This window comes from Halichoerus grypus, chromosome 10 (genome assembly GCF_964656455.1).
Source record: "Halichoerus grypus chromosome 10, mHalGry1.hap1.1, whole genome shotgun sequence".
In the NCBI taxonomy this organism is placed as follows: domain Eukaryota; kingdom Metazoa; phylum Chordata; class Mammalia; order Carnivora; family Phocidae; genus Halichoerus; species Halichoerus grypus.
This window is the reverse complement of record NC_135721.1, coordinates 21,574,289-21,588,633: the sequence shown is the minus strand read 5'-3', so window position 1 is coordinate 21,588,633 and position 14,345 is coordinate 21,574,289. Positions and strand designations below refer to the sequence as shown.

The 14,345-nt window shown below is 40.5% G+C and overlaps 1 protein-coding gene across 1 annotated transcript in view; it reads right to left on the bottom strand.

The window, feature by feature from the left end:
• Nucleotides 1-6,541, bottom strand: part of SPATA31H1 (SPATA31 subfamily H member 1) — a 32,080-nt gene extending 25,539 nt beyond the window's left edge. The window contains 1 exon segment of the mRNA XM_078057421.1: nt 6,309-6,541. Coding sequence (XP_077913547.1) covers nt 6,309-6,452 — 144 coding nt within the window. The 5' untranslated portion in view covers nt 6,453-6,541.
• Nucleotides 6,542-14,345: the final 7,804 nt, after the last annotated feature.

Sequence of the window (14,345 nt, the reverse complement as noted above, 5' to 3'; positions counted from 1 at the left end):
TAAAACCTTTTTAAAAAATAATTAAATTAAATTAAATTAAATGTTAAAAAAAAAAAAAGATAGTATACCTTAATCTCCTTCACTTATTTCATTCATCCCCCCACCCACCTCCCCTCTGGTAACCATCTGTTTGTTCTCTACAGTTAAGAGTCTGTCTTTTGGTTTGTCTTTCTCATTTTTTTCTTTTGTTCATTTGTTTTGTTTCTTAAATTGCACATATGAGTGAAATCATATGGAATTTGTCTTTCTCTGACTGGCTTATTTCACCTAGCATTATACTCTCCAGATCCATCTGTGCTGTTGCAAATGGCAAGATTTCATTCATTTTTATGGTTGAATAATATTCCATTGTGTGTATATATATATATATATATATATATATATATATATATGCCACATTGTCTTTATCCATTCATCTACCGATGGATGTATAATTCTATTTTTATAAGGTTCAAGAAGAGGCAAAATTAATCCATGACTGTAGACATCAGAATAGAGATTGCCTCTGAGTGGAAGGAGAACAGACTGGAACAGATCATGAAGGAACTCCCTAGGATTATAAGCAATATTATAGAATATTAAGCAATATTATAAGCTAGTTAATGGGTGTATAAATTTATCAAAACTCATCAAACTGTACACTTAAGATCTGTGCATTTTGCTGTTTATAATTATGCCTGGATGAAAAGTATATTTGACAAAAAAGCTTTTTCTCACATATATATGTACTAAGAAATTTTATTAATTATGTAGCAAGGTGACATTGAGGAATTTACACTATACATCCTTCTGGGAAAGAAACTAATGTTTCCCCTCCTCAAAGCGGGTAGCCAGGCCTTTGTTCTTAAGGTCTTAGTTTTCCTAATCCATGGCAAGGAGTTAAGTTTCACCTGCTGAAAAAACTGGCAGGAGCATAAGAGACACCCTTCATATAAGACTAGACCTGTGGAGGATTTTAAGCTGAATTGTGCCAGAGACTTAGTGTTTGGTACTTCCAGGGTTGAGAAGAACAGGAAGCGGGCTTCCTGATATGGAAACAATGCTGAAGCTGCAGATATACTGGAATAGTGAGGCCCTGATCCTGGTTGATTTAGGTCCGCCTGACGCTAGGAGCTCAGAGATAGTAGACCAGGAGCCTTCACAAAGGTCTCTGTGACCAAGATTGGCACATAGGACCTGAGCCACAGTTTTTGCCTTCAGATGGCAAAGATGAAAAGCAACAGTTACTCCCATGGTTTAAGGACCTGAACCTCAGGACGCCTGGGTGGCTCAGTTGGTTGAGAGTCTGACTCTTGATTTGGGCTCATGTCCTGATCTCAGGGTCATGGGATTGAGCCTCAGCTGGGCTCCATCCTCAGTGGGGAGCCTCCACCCTCAGTGGGGAGGTTTCTCTCTCTCTCTCCCTCGCCCTCTGCCCCTCCCCCCTGCTTGTGCACGCACGCTCTCTAAATAAATCAATATAAAATCTTTTTTTAAAAAAGTACCTGACCTTGGGCGCCTGGGTGGCTCAGTTGGTTAAGCGACTGCCTTCAGCTCAGGTCATGATCCTGGAGTCCCGGGATCAAGTCCCGCATCAGGCTCCCTGCTCAGCAGGGAGTCCGCTTCTCCCTCTGACCCTCCCCCCTCTCATGTGCTCTCTCTCTCTCTCTCTCTCTCTCATTCTCTCTCTCAAATAAATAAAATTTTTTTTAAAAATTATTAAAAAAATAAATAAATAAATAATAAAAAGTACCTGACCTTCTGCCATTTGGGATAAACTGCAAAAACTTCAGAATTTTCATATAATACAAAGGTTGAAGAAGAAAAACGGATCCTGGACTTTTTTGCCAACCTAGGCGATAGGAGGCTTAAACTAGATTATACTTGATGTAGACAAGGAAATATATTTGCCCTTTCTTATACCTAAGTATTGTGGAGCAATTCATACCTGTTAAAGTCAGTTAAATATTGTGCATCACTTGTTACACGGGGAAAAGTGGACATTTGTCTTTTCTCTTTCTCTTAAAGATATTAAAATGAACTTTACGATTTTAAAAAACATGCTGGTTTAAAATGAAAATATTATATACCTAAAGTCACTTATCATATATTATGAAAAAGAGATAAAATGATGTTTAAATTCCCAAGGGGCTGACAAATTTTGACAATGAAGGAAGTTTGAGGGTCAAAACAGGCTGGGAAAAGCTGCTGCAGGCAGTGGGATGGCTGAGAGATTTTGTTTGTTTAGTCACTTTTGGCAAAGTGACACCATCAGCTAGGGGAAGTTCTGTGTATGTAGTTTTCGTTCTGTAGGGCCAGGGTCTATGCTCCCTGCTCTAGGCTGAAGAACGTTTGTAGGAGACCAGCTAGCATACTGTAAATAGATGAAGTCCTGGTTAAGACAGTAATACTCAATCAGGATTGCTGTGTTGGAGAGATGTTTCTGAGGAAAAAAAAAATTGAAAGGACTTTGTGGCCAAATATATTGATAACTAGATCTACCTCCAAGATCTAGAGTGTAAGCTAATGCTGTCCAGTAGAATTTTCTATGATGATGGAAATATTCTAGATCTGCCCTGTCCAATATGATAGCCTCTAGCCACATGTGATACTTGAAATGTCCATAGTGCGATTGAAGAACTGAATTTTAAATTTAATGTAATTTTGGTTAATTTAAATTTGAATGGCCACATGTGGCCAGTGGATACCAGACTGGATAGCACAGATCTAGACCATTAACTTGAGCTGCTAGGTGAATATTTCCACATAAATTTTATAAGCACTTCAAATGTAATAGTTCATTTTCTGCCTCCTACCACACAATTTCTGTCTAAGGTTTCCTGTGTTGTTCAAAATGCCATCATCTTGTCAGTCATTCAGGGTTAAAATTGAAAAGTCATTTATTCATTTCACAAACATCCAGGGAGCACTTACTGAATGCCAGACAGTGCACTAGGCACAGGGGGTACAAAGATGAATATAGTTCTTGTAGGAAAACAGTGATAATGTTTATAATTAACTCTTGTATTTGAGGTCCAATCAGGAAAAAAAAAAATTCAGTCCCAGGAGCACCTGTGTAGCTCAGTTGTTAAGCGGCTGCCTTCGGCTCAGGTCATGATCTCAGGGTCCTGGGATCGAGCCCCACATCGGGCTCCCTGCTTAGCAGGAAGCCTGCTTCTCCCTCTCCCACTCCCCCTGCTTGTGTTCCCTCTCTCGCTGTCTCTCTGACAAATAAAATCTTTAAAAAAATAAAATAAAAATAAAAATAAATTCAGTCCCTTCCCTCTCTTTCTGCTTTACTTTTCACATCCAAACTTTTATCACAATAGCCCCCGGAGGGCAAAGATTTTTGTCCCTTCCACTTACCGCTGTATCCGTAGAGCCTAGAGGAGTGCCTTGTACATAACGGTGGTGGCGGTGGATGATAAACATTTGAGGAATGAATCCATGTCCTCTCGCCTACCATCCTGCTCTAATTTTTTAATTTCCTTTTCCCTCCTTCCCACTGTATTGTTAACAGAGCCTCCAATTGGCTTAGCTACCCAGACAACTGCCATAGACGCTTACTGAAGTTATTTTAAAGCTTCACTTTCAAAGTGTGGTCCTGGGTCACAAAATCAATATACAGAAATTCACTGCATTTCTATACACTAATAATGAAGCAGCAGAAAGAGAAATTAAGAAAACAATCCCATTTACAACTGCACCAAAAATAATAAAATACCTAGGAATAAACTTAACCAAGGAGATAAAAGACCTGTACTCAGAAAACTACAAAAGAATGATGAAAAAAACTAAAGATGGCACAAATGGAAAGACTTCCATGCTTCTGGCTTGAAAGAACAAATATTGTTAAAATGCCCATACTACCCAAAGCAATCTACAGATTTAATGTGATCCCTTTCAAAATATCATGAGCATTTTTCATAGAACTAGAATAATCACAAAATTTGTATGGAACCACAAAAGACTCCAAAGAGCCAAAGCAATCTTGGGGGGAAAAAAAAAACAACCCAACACATCTGGAGGTATCACAAATCCAGATTTCAAGGTATACTACAAAGCTGGGATGACTGAGTGGCTCAGTAGGTTAAGCGGCTGCCTTCAGCTCAGGTCATGATCTCACGGTCCTGGGATCGAGCCCCGCATCGGGCTCCCTGTTCAGCAGGGAGCCTACTTCTCCCTCTCCCTCTCAAATAAATAAATAAAATCTTTAAAAAAAATAATGCTGCTATAAACATAGTGGTGCATATATCCTTTTGAATTAGTGTTTTCATAATTTTTGGGTAAATACCCAATAATGCAATTACTGGATAATATAATTCTATTTTTAATTTTTAAAAATATTTAGAGAGAGAGCATGAGTGGGGGGAGGGGCAGATGGAGAGGGAGAGAATTTCAAGCAGACTCAGCCCTGAGCATGGAGCCCAACGTGGTGCTCGATCTCATAACCCTGAGATCATGACCTAAGCTGAAATCAAGAGTTGGACACTTGAGGCGCCTGGGTGGCTCAGTCGTTAAGCGTCAGCCTTCGGCTCAGGTCATGATCCCAGGGTCCTGGAATCCAGCCCCGAATCAGGCTTCCTGCTCCGCGGGAGGCCTGCTTTTCCCTCTCCCACTCTCCCTGCTTGCATTCCCTCTCTTGCTGTGTCTCTCTCTGTCAAATAAATAAATAAAATCTTTAAAAAAAAAAAAAAAAGAGTTGGACACAACTGACTGAGCCACTCAGGAGCCCCTCTATTTTTAATTTTTTGAGAAACTTCCATACTGTTTTCCACAGTGGCTGCACCAGTTTGCATTCCTACCACCAGTGCATGAGGGTTCCTTTTTCTCCACGTCCTTGCCAACATTTGTTGTTTCTTGTGTTTTTGACTTGAGCCATTCTGACAAGTATGAGGTGATAGGTCATTGTGGTTTTGATTTTCATTTCCCTGATAATGAGTGATGTTGAGCATCTTTTCATGTGTCTGTTGGGTGTTTGAATGTCTTCTTTGCAGAAATGTCTGTTCATGTCTGTTGCCCATTTTTTTTAAGTGGGCTCCATACTGGGTGTGGAGCCCAACACAAGGCTTGAACTCACAATCCTGAATCAAGACCTGAGCTGAGATCAAGAGTTGGACACTTAACTGAGCCACCCAGGTGTCCCTATAGCAGCATTATTTACAATAGCCAAATTATGGAAGCAGTCCAAGTGTCCATCAATAGATGAATAAATAAAGAAGATGTGGTATATATATATAGTGGAATATTATTCAGCCATAAAAATGAATGAAATCTTGTCATTTGCAACAACATGGATGGATCTAGAGAGTATAATGCTAAGCTAAGTAAGCCAGTCAGAGAAAGACAAATTCCATATGATTTCACTCATACGCGCAATTTAAGAAACAAAACAAATGAACAAAGGAAAAATAAAGAGACAAACCAAAAGACAGACTCTTAACTACACAGAACAAACAGACGGTTACCAGAGGGGAGGTGGGTGGGGGGATGGGTGAAATAGGTGAAGGGGATTAAGAGTACACTTATCTTGACAAGCACTGAGTAATGTATAGAATTGTTGAATTACTATATTGTACACCTGAAACTAATATAACACCGTATGTTAACTATACTGGAATTAAAATTTTTAAATAATAAAATAACATAAAAATTTCCTTTCTTAAAAAAAAAAAAGTGACAGAGGTGCCTTTTGGTGGCTCTGTCGGTTAAGCGTCTGCCTTCAGCTCAGGTCATGATCCCAGGGTCCTGGGATCGAGCCCTGTATCAGGCTCCCTGTTCAGCGGAGAGCCTACTTCTCCCTCTCCCTCTGCTGCTCCCCCTGCTTGTACTCTCTCTCTCTCTGTCAAATGAATAAATAAAATCTTAAAAAAAAAAAACTAACAACAAAACAAGTATGGCCTTTGGTCCAACAACAGTAGCATCACCTGGGAGCTTGTTAGAAAGGAGGAATCTCAATCCCTACCCCACACCTACTGAATCAGAATATACTTTTTAACAAGACCTCCAGCTGATTGATTCATATGGGTGTAGCAGTTTGAGAAGCATTGCTCTTCACCTTGAGCTCCTAGAAGGTGGGGATGGTGTTTTATTTTTCCTCAAGGTCTAGTACGCCACCATATATAATAGGTGCTCAAGTTTTGTTGAAATAAACTGAAAGGAACAGGATTGATCATGACTTATACTTATAGGACGACATCCATAGGCACTATCTCAACTCCCCTCTTCCCCCACCCAGTTCCTCCCCCAGCCTAAGAGATAGGAGTTTCCATGGCCTCAGAGGCAGGGACAGGGAGCAGTGAACTTCAAGGGAGGGTTGCATCACATACCTCTGAGTCTGTCTTGGCTACCACCTGCTCCCTGCTCTGTCTCCCAAAAAAGAGCAGCCAAAGCCCCCAAACAAGGAAACCAAATAATAGTAGAGGGCTGACATACGATGGAGGCGGGATGGCCAGCCCCCAAATCGGTGCCATTACTCAACCCCATGCCCCTCTCAGCCAAACAATATTCTCCTTCAAGGTTGTGACTCCATATGACATCACAATGGACATTCCAAGGTAAACCTGACAGGGCCCAGCCAATGTGAGAGCTGCTTCAGTCTCCTCTCTGAGACATGCCCATCTGCTGTCCCTTCATGCAACTGCTCACGGGCTCTGCCCTGACAGCCAATGCTCAGGGAAGACCTCCTTTACAACTCTACTAGGACTGGGCTGGACAACTTGGTATAAAGTAGAGTGTATGGAGGCAAGATTTCAAAGAAGCAAGCCTTCCAAGTGGCCTGCCTTGCCCTATGAGCATCTTCTCTGGAACCAGTCATTCCCTAGAGGTCCAGGTATGGTGTCGTATGTTCCCAATCACAAATTAGAATACAGAGTCAAGTACATTTAAGAAAGCTAGCATATCTTAAGTAAATACTCTCAGAAAATGTGATATATATGGTTTCCTAACTCCGAAGTTTGACATATAGCATTGAAACAGAGAAGAGATGTCACATACGAAAATTAAATGATCTTAAAGGATCACTCAACTCCAAAATCCATGGTCTCATTTTCTAGAACATTCATTATGTCATTATACCCAGAGTTAACTGGATTCTCTCTGGTTAATTCACTGTAAACAAAATTTACAAGGAATCAACTTATGCTATAATAAAGATAAATAAAACTGGCCAGAGTATTTTTTTTCTTGTAGGAACGTTAATTTGGAAAATGAATTCAATTAAATAACTATTGTATAGCGGGCGCTGTTTTTGAAAAAGAAAGTTATGGTTTCTCACCTTATAGAATTTTCAGTCTATTGGGGCAGCCAAAGTAATATTCTCAGAAAGCCCATCATCAAGGAAGTGGTTAAATAACATACAGTATGTCCTTATTATGAAATACTTTGCAGTCACTACAAAGATTATAATTATAAAGACTGATATTGTCAGGCTGAGCACACATCACGTGTCAGGTACTAGCGTATGCCAGCCTGGAGATCTAAGGTTAGGGCTGGAGGTACAGTTTTGGTCCTTAGAACACGTTTGTACAGTTTGACAAGCCCTTTTTTTTTTAAGGATTTTATTTATTTATTTGAGAGAGAGCACGAGCTGGGGGAGGGGCAGAAGGAGAGGGAGGAAACAGGCTCCCCACTGAGCAGGGTGCCAAGGATATGTGGCTCAATCCCAGGACCCCAGGATCATGACCTGAGCCAATGGCAGACCCTTAAGCAACTGAGCCACCAGGCACCCCCACTCTTTTCTATATGCATATAAAAATATATTCTTTGTGGGGCATCTGGGTGGCTCAGTCGTTAAGCGTCTGGCTTTGGCTCAGATCATGATCCCAGGGTCCTGGGATCAAGCCCCGCATCGGGCTCCCTGCTCCACAGGAAGCCTGCTTCTCCCTCTCCCACTCCCCCTGCTGTGTTCCCTCTCTCACTGTGTCTCTCTGTGTCAAATAAATAAAATCTTAAATATATATATATATATATATATTCTTTGCGTCTTGAATATTTACTCACCATTATGTTTGAGTCATCCACGCTTTTTTGTACAGCTGGGATTCAGTTTTATTTCATTGCATAGTATAACCATTGCATAACTTTTTTTTTCTTTTTTTTAATTTAAATTCAATTAGCCAACATAGAGTACATTATCAGTTTCAGATGTAGTGTTCAATGATTCATCAGTTGCGTTATAACACCCAGGGCCCATCACATCACATGCCCTCCTTAATGCCCATCACCCAGTTACCCCATCCTCCCATCCACCTTTTTTCTTTTTTTTAATTTAAATTCAATTAGCCAACATATTTTACATCATTAGTTTCAGATGTAGCGTTCAATGATTCATCAGTCATTGCATGACTCATTTATCCATTATGATATTGATGGACATTTGGCCTGTTTTCCATGTTTGGGTATTATAAACAATGCCGTTAAAACATCCTTGTCCATGTATCTTGGTGGATATATATTCCTATTTCTCTATGGCAGTGGCTTTTAAGCTTTAACATACATCAGAATCACCCGGAGGGTTTGTAAAAACAGACTGCTGGGCCCTACCCCTAGAGTTGCTGATTGATTAGGTTTGGAGAAGAGCTCAGGAATTTGGCATTTCTAAGACGTTTCCAGGGGTTGCTGATACTGTTGGACTGAGGACCACACTTTAAGGATCCCTACTCTATGGTATCTACCGAGGAGTGGAATTGCTAGGTTATAGAGTTATGTGTAACTTAAGCTTTAGTAGACAGTGCCAAACTGTTTTCTCTTGAGTGGTTGTGTCATTATTTCCACCAGTGGTGAATGGGAGTTCTTCCTGCTCCGTTTTCACGCCAATGTGTGGTATCGTCAGGCTGTTTCATTTCAGCCAATCTGGTATATGTGGTAATTGTATTCCATTGCTTAACTGAAATTTTTCTGGTTACTAATAATTACTAACTTGTGAACACATTTTCATAAGCCAATTGGGCATTTTGTTTTTAAACATAATGCTGCATTCCGCTGCTAATATTTTGTTTAGCATTTTTGTTCCCTATTTTCATGAGTGAGGGCATCCTGTAATTTTTCTCTCTTGTTCTGTCTTTGTCAGGCTTTTGGTATCAAGGTCATGCTAGACTCCTGGGTTGGGGAATGTTTCCTCCTTTTTTTTTTTTTTTTAATGCCTGAAGAAGTTTGCATAAGATTTAAACTATTTGATCCTTCAACATTTGGTACGACTTGTCAGCAAAGCCATACAAGCCTGGAGTTTTCTTTGAATGAAGATTTCTGACTAAAGATTTCATTTATTTGAAGGGTATAATGCTATTGAGAATTTGTAAATTTTTTGGAGTCATCTTTGGTGACATTTATTTTCTAGTAATTTTTCTATTTAATCTACATTTTCAAATGTACTGACATAAAGTTATTCAAATGCAGTACTGTCTCCTTGTTTTTATATTGGTTATTTGTGTCTTCTCTCTCTCTCTTTTTTTTTCCTGTCCTTGATCTATCTTGCTAGAGATTTGTCAGTTTTATTTTATTTTTTTTTAAAAGATTGTATTTATTTATTTGAGAGAGAGAAGCAGACTCCCTGCTGAGCAGGGAGCCACTGTGGGGCTTGATCCCAGGACCCTGGGATCATGACCCCAGCCTAAGGCAGCTGCTTAACCAACTGAACCACCCAGGCGCCCTGAGATTTGTCAATTTTAATTAATTACTTCAAAGAGCCAACTTTTTGTATGTTTGCTTTCTATTTGAATAATTTCTCCCTGTCTTTATTTCCTTACTTCTACTTTCTTTTTTGCCCCAGTTTTATTGAGCTATAATTGACAATTCTACTTTCTTTGGATTTATTTTGCTGGTTTTTTCCTAACTTCTTGAGATAAACGCCTAGATCATTCACTTTTAACTCTTTCCCCCTAATATATGCATTTGAGAGTACAAATTTTCTCCTAAGCACTACTTTAGTTTCATTCCACAAGTTATGATATGTAGAATTTTTATCATTCTGTTCCAACTATTTTCTAATTTCCATGACGATTTCTTCTTTGATCCATGGGTCATTTGGTAGTTCATTTTAAGTTTCTAGATGTATAGGGATTTTCTAGTTATCTAACAAAGCTGCACTGTGGCCAGAATATATACTTTAATTTCACTCCTTTGAAATGCTCGAAGACTTTATTCCCAGTTTATGGTCAGTTAAAAAAATTCTTTGTGTGCTTAAAAAATAAGATGTATTCTGCAGGTGTTAAAAATAGTCTCTTCAGGGGGGCCCTGGGTGGCTCAGTCAGTTAAGCGCTGGACTTTTGATTTTGGCTCAGGTCAGGATCTCAGGGTCCTGGGATGGAGCCCCGCATTGCGCTCCGCCCTTAGCCAGGAGTCCGCTTGGGATTCTCTCTCTCCCTCTGCCTCTGCCTCTCCCCCTGCATGCGCTCGCACTCTCTCTCTCAAATAAATAAATAAATCTTAAAAAAAAAAAGTCTCTTCAGAATTTCCCCTTCTGCTGGGCGGCAGAGGCGGGGGGGGGGGGGCGGATGTCTCTATGACCATTAGGTCAATTCTGCTCATCTCAATGTTCAAATCTATATTATTCCTAAACTTTCGTCTGCTTTTTTTTCCACCAATTACTAAGACAAGTATGTAAAATTTCTCATGATTGTGGATTTGTTTATTTCTTCTTTGAATACTGAAGATTTTTGCTTTATGTATTTTTAAGTGTTATTTAAAATCATTATTCCTGGTGAATTAAATCTTGTATCACTATGAAGACCCTCTTTATCTCTAACAATACTACTGGACTTTAGTTCTTTTGTCTGATACTAATATTGCTAAAGCAATTTTCTTTTGGTTGGTACTTGCATAGTGTATCTTTTCCCATTCTTTCAACCTTTCTATATTTTTTTAATATTGGATAAATAAACAAAATCTAAATATATGCTATTGGTAAGAGACACATCTAAAACAAATAGATTTTAATTGGAGAACTGATAAGAGAGTAGGCAGCTGGACAGAAGCTGGAGGCAAGGACAGTGATAAATAGGTTACACATTAGAAGCCTGGGGGCACAACATCTTGACTTTGTGGCTTCCAAGTCCCCTAGGCTAACAGACCAAGAGCCACATGTGCAGAACAGGCCACTCTCCTCTTCCACCTCTGCCCCAGGGTAACCCCTAGACTCATTATAATGCATTTGCATTGTGGCTTTAGCCTCCCCCTACCCTCCATGGGGGAAGGCTGCCCTGACGGTTCAGAGACAAACCTAATAGGGTCAAAAACTAATCTCTCCCGGGGCACCTGGGTGGCTCAGTCATTAAGCGTCTGTCTTTGGCTCAGGTCATGATCCCGAGGTGCTGGGATCGAGCCCCGCGTCGGGCTCCCACCCCGCGGGAAGCCTGCTTCTCCCTCTCCCACTACACCTGCTTGTGTTCCCTCTCTCGCTGTGTCTCTCTCTGTCAAATAAATAAATAAAATCTTAAAAAAAAAAAAAAAAAACTAACCTCTCCCAACCTATGGGAGTCCCTTAAAGGATTGGAAGCAGCCTCCATTAGAGACCATCCCATCCACGACCCAAGACACCCTCCCAGCCCCTCACACACACAGAAGAAGATTCCTGTAGCCTCAGGGCAGTTGCCACCTCTGGGCCTTCCTGCTCTCCCACCTGGACAGTGTACTGTCCTCAATAAACTGCTTTGGGCTTGCTACTTTCTTCTCTCTTTTTTTTAAATTTAAATTCAAGTTAGTTAACATATAGTGTATTATTAGTTTCAGGGTAGAGTTTAGTGATTCATCAATTCCATATAACACCCAGTGCTCATTATATCACGTGCCCTCCTTAATGCCCATCCCCCAGTTAGCCCATCCCCCCCCAACCCGAACTGTCTTTATTAGAGCATGGATCCTCATGGAAATCTTTCGTGGGGAATCCAAGAACCGACACCTCCATTCACATAACACAGACTCTCCCACCCCAATCAGCATGTGCTCCATTTCCAGTTCTGTTACACTTTCCATTATATTTAATGTAGTTATTAAAGCATTAAGATCAAAATTACCCTTTTACTTGGCACTTCCTATTTCATCCTGTTTTATATTTCTTTTTCTCTCATTTCTTGCCTTTTAGTTAGATAGCTATTTTTAATTAATTACTCCATCTTTTCCTTTACTAATCGGAAGTTAAATTCTGTTTTTGTTCTTTTACTGCAAGGGTTGACAAACTATGGCCTGCGGGTCAAACTAGCCTGATGCCTGTTTTTGTAAATAAAGATTTATTGGAACACAGCCACACTCATTTTACATATTGTCTCTGCTTTCAAGCTACAACAGTAGGTAGTTACAACAAAAACCACAGGAGGTTTACAATGGCTAACATATTTACTATCTAGCCAACCCCATTTTTAGTGGATGCCCTTTAAAATGCAAAATACACATTTAACCTATCAAATTCTTAAATAAAACCTCTATCCTCTTATTCATGATAAATCAAGGCCCTCAGAATATTTTAATTATATATGCCCCTTCCCACATATAGGTTACTATAGTCAGGAATTTTCTTTTCTTTTTTTTTTTTTTTAAGATTTTATCTATTCATGTGTCAGAGAGAAAGAGGGAGGGAGAGAGGAAGAGAGAGAGCACAAGCAGGGGGAGTGGCAGGCAGAGAGAGAGAAGCAGACTCCCCCCTGAGCAAGGACCCTGGGACCACGACCAGAGTCGAAGGCAGACACTCAACCAACTAAGCCACCCAGGTGTCCCATGGAATTTATTTTCTTAATAAACTCTATTTGGGAATAATTTTAGACTTACAGAAAAGTTGCAAAGATAGCACAGTGAGTTCCCATATGCCCTTCACCCAGTTTCACCCAATGTTGACATCTTATATAACTTTGGTTCATGTGTCAAATCTATGTGATTAACATTGGTACATTTACTTTGTTTTTTGTTTGTTTGCTTTTGTTTTTAAAAATTTTATTTATTTATTTGACAGAGAGAGAGACAGCGAGAGAGGGAATACAAGCAGGGGGAGTGGGAGAGGGAGAAGCAGGCTTCCCACTGAGCAGAGAGCCCCCTGCGGGGCTCGATCCCAGGACCCCGGGGATCATGACCTGAGCCAAAGGCAGACGCTTAACAGCTGAGCCACCCAGACGCCCTGGTACATTTACTTTGAACTGAATGACAAACTTCATTCAGATTTCACTAGTTTTTCCACTAACATCCTTTTTCTGTCCCAGATCCAACCTAGGGCCCACGTTGGATTTGGTTGTCGTGCCTCCTTAGTCTCCTCTGGTCTGTGAGAGTGTCTCTGACCTTGACAGTTTTTAGGAGTACTGGCAGGTTCTTAAATTTGGGTTTCTCTGTTTTCCGTATGCTTAGACCGAGGTTATGTGTTTTGGGGAAAATACCACAGAGGCGCCCTGTGCTTCTCATTACTGATCTCACTCAGTACATGATAGCAGCCCGTGTTGCCAATCTTCATTACTTGGCTAAGGTAGCCAGGTTTCTCCACGGTGAAGCCATTATTTTTCTCTTTCCATACTCTGTTCTTTGGAAGCAAGCCCCTAAGTGTAGCCCATGTTGGGGTTAGAAGAAGTGAGGGGTTGTTAAGCTCCATCTCTTGGAGTGGGCTATATCTACATATATTATTTGGAATTCCTGTGTAACTCCTATTTATTTATTCCATTATTTTGTTATATCAGCATGAACTCATGCCTACTTATCTAGTACTCTGTGTTATAGTCCAATACAACATTATTTATTTTGTTGCTCACGTTGTTCCAACTTTGGCCATTGGGAGCTCTCTCAGGTTGACTCCTATCCCTTTGCTATGACCCAGTCCTTTTGTTTTTATGGGCGCTTCTGTACTTCCTGGCATTACAAGATGCTTCTGGCTCCCCTTCCTGTCTCTTCCTCCCCTGCCAGAGCACCCCAGCCACTAGCTTCTAGGTAAGCCCAAATCTTCTCTTTTCCAGGATGGAAGCATTGCACACCGCCTAAATTCAGTGCCTAGGATTTGACCCACCTGTCCAATCCATAGCTGAATCTGGATTGGATCTTAGACATTTTGCTGTGCTTTAAGGCCCATCCCTGGAGCCAGATTGGGGCCCTTTGATCTCCTACCTGGTCCCAACATCTTCCTTCAGTCTTACTGTCCCAGGTGACTGGCCCCAGCCTGTCTAATATTTAAGACCACCTAAGTTATGAAAAGAACAGCTGATTTGGAAGAGAGATCCTGGGTTCCGGTTTTTAATATATTAAGTTTGAAGTATATGCAATATCCGAATATCTTCCACCCTTCACCTCTTATTTTTGATCGAGCAAATGAGTGTAGCAGGAAATTGTTTCCTTCACCTTCCACAATCCAATCCAGTCTTCTGGGATAGATCCTTTCATCATTTCAGCAGAATTACTGCCTT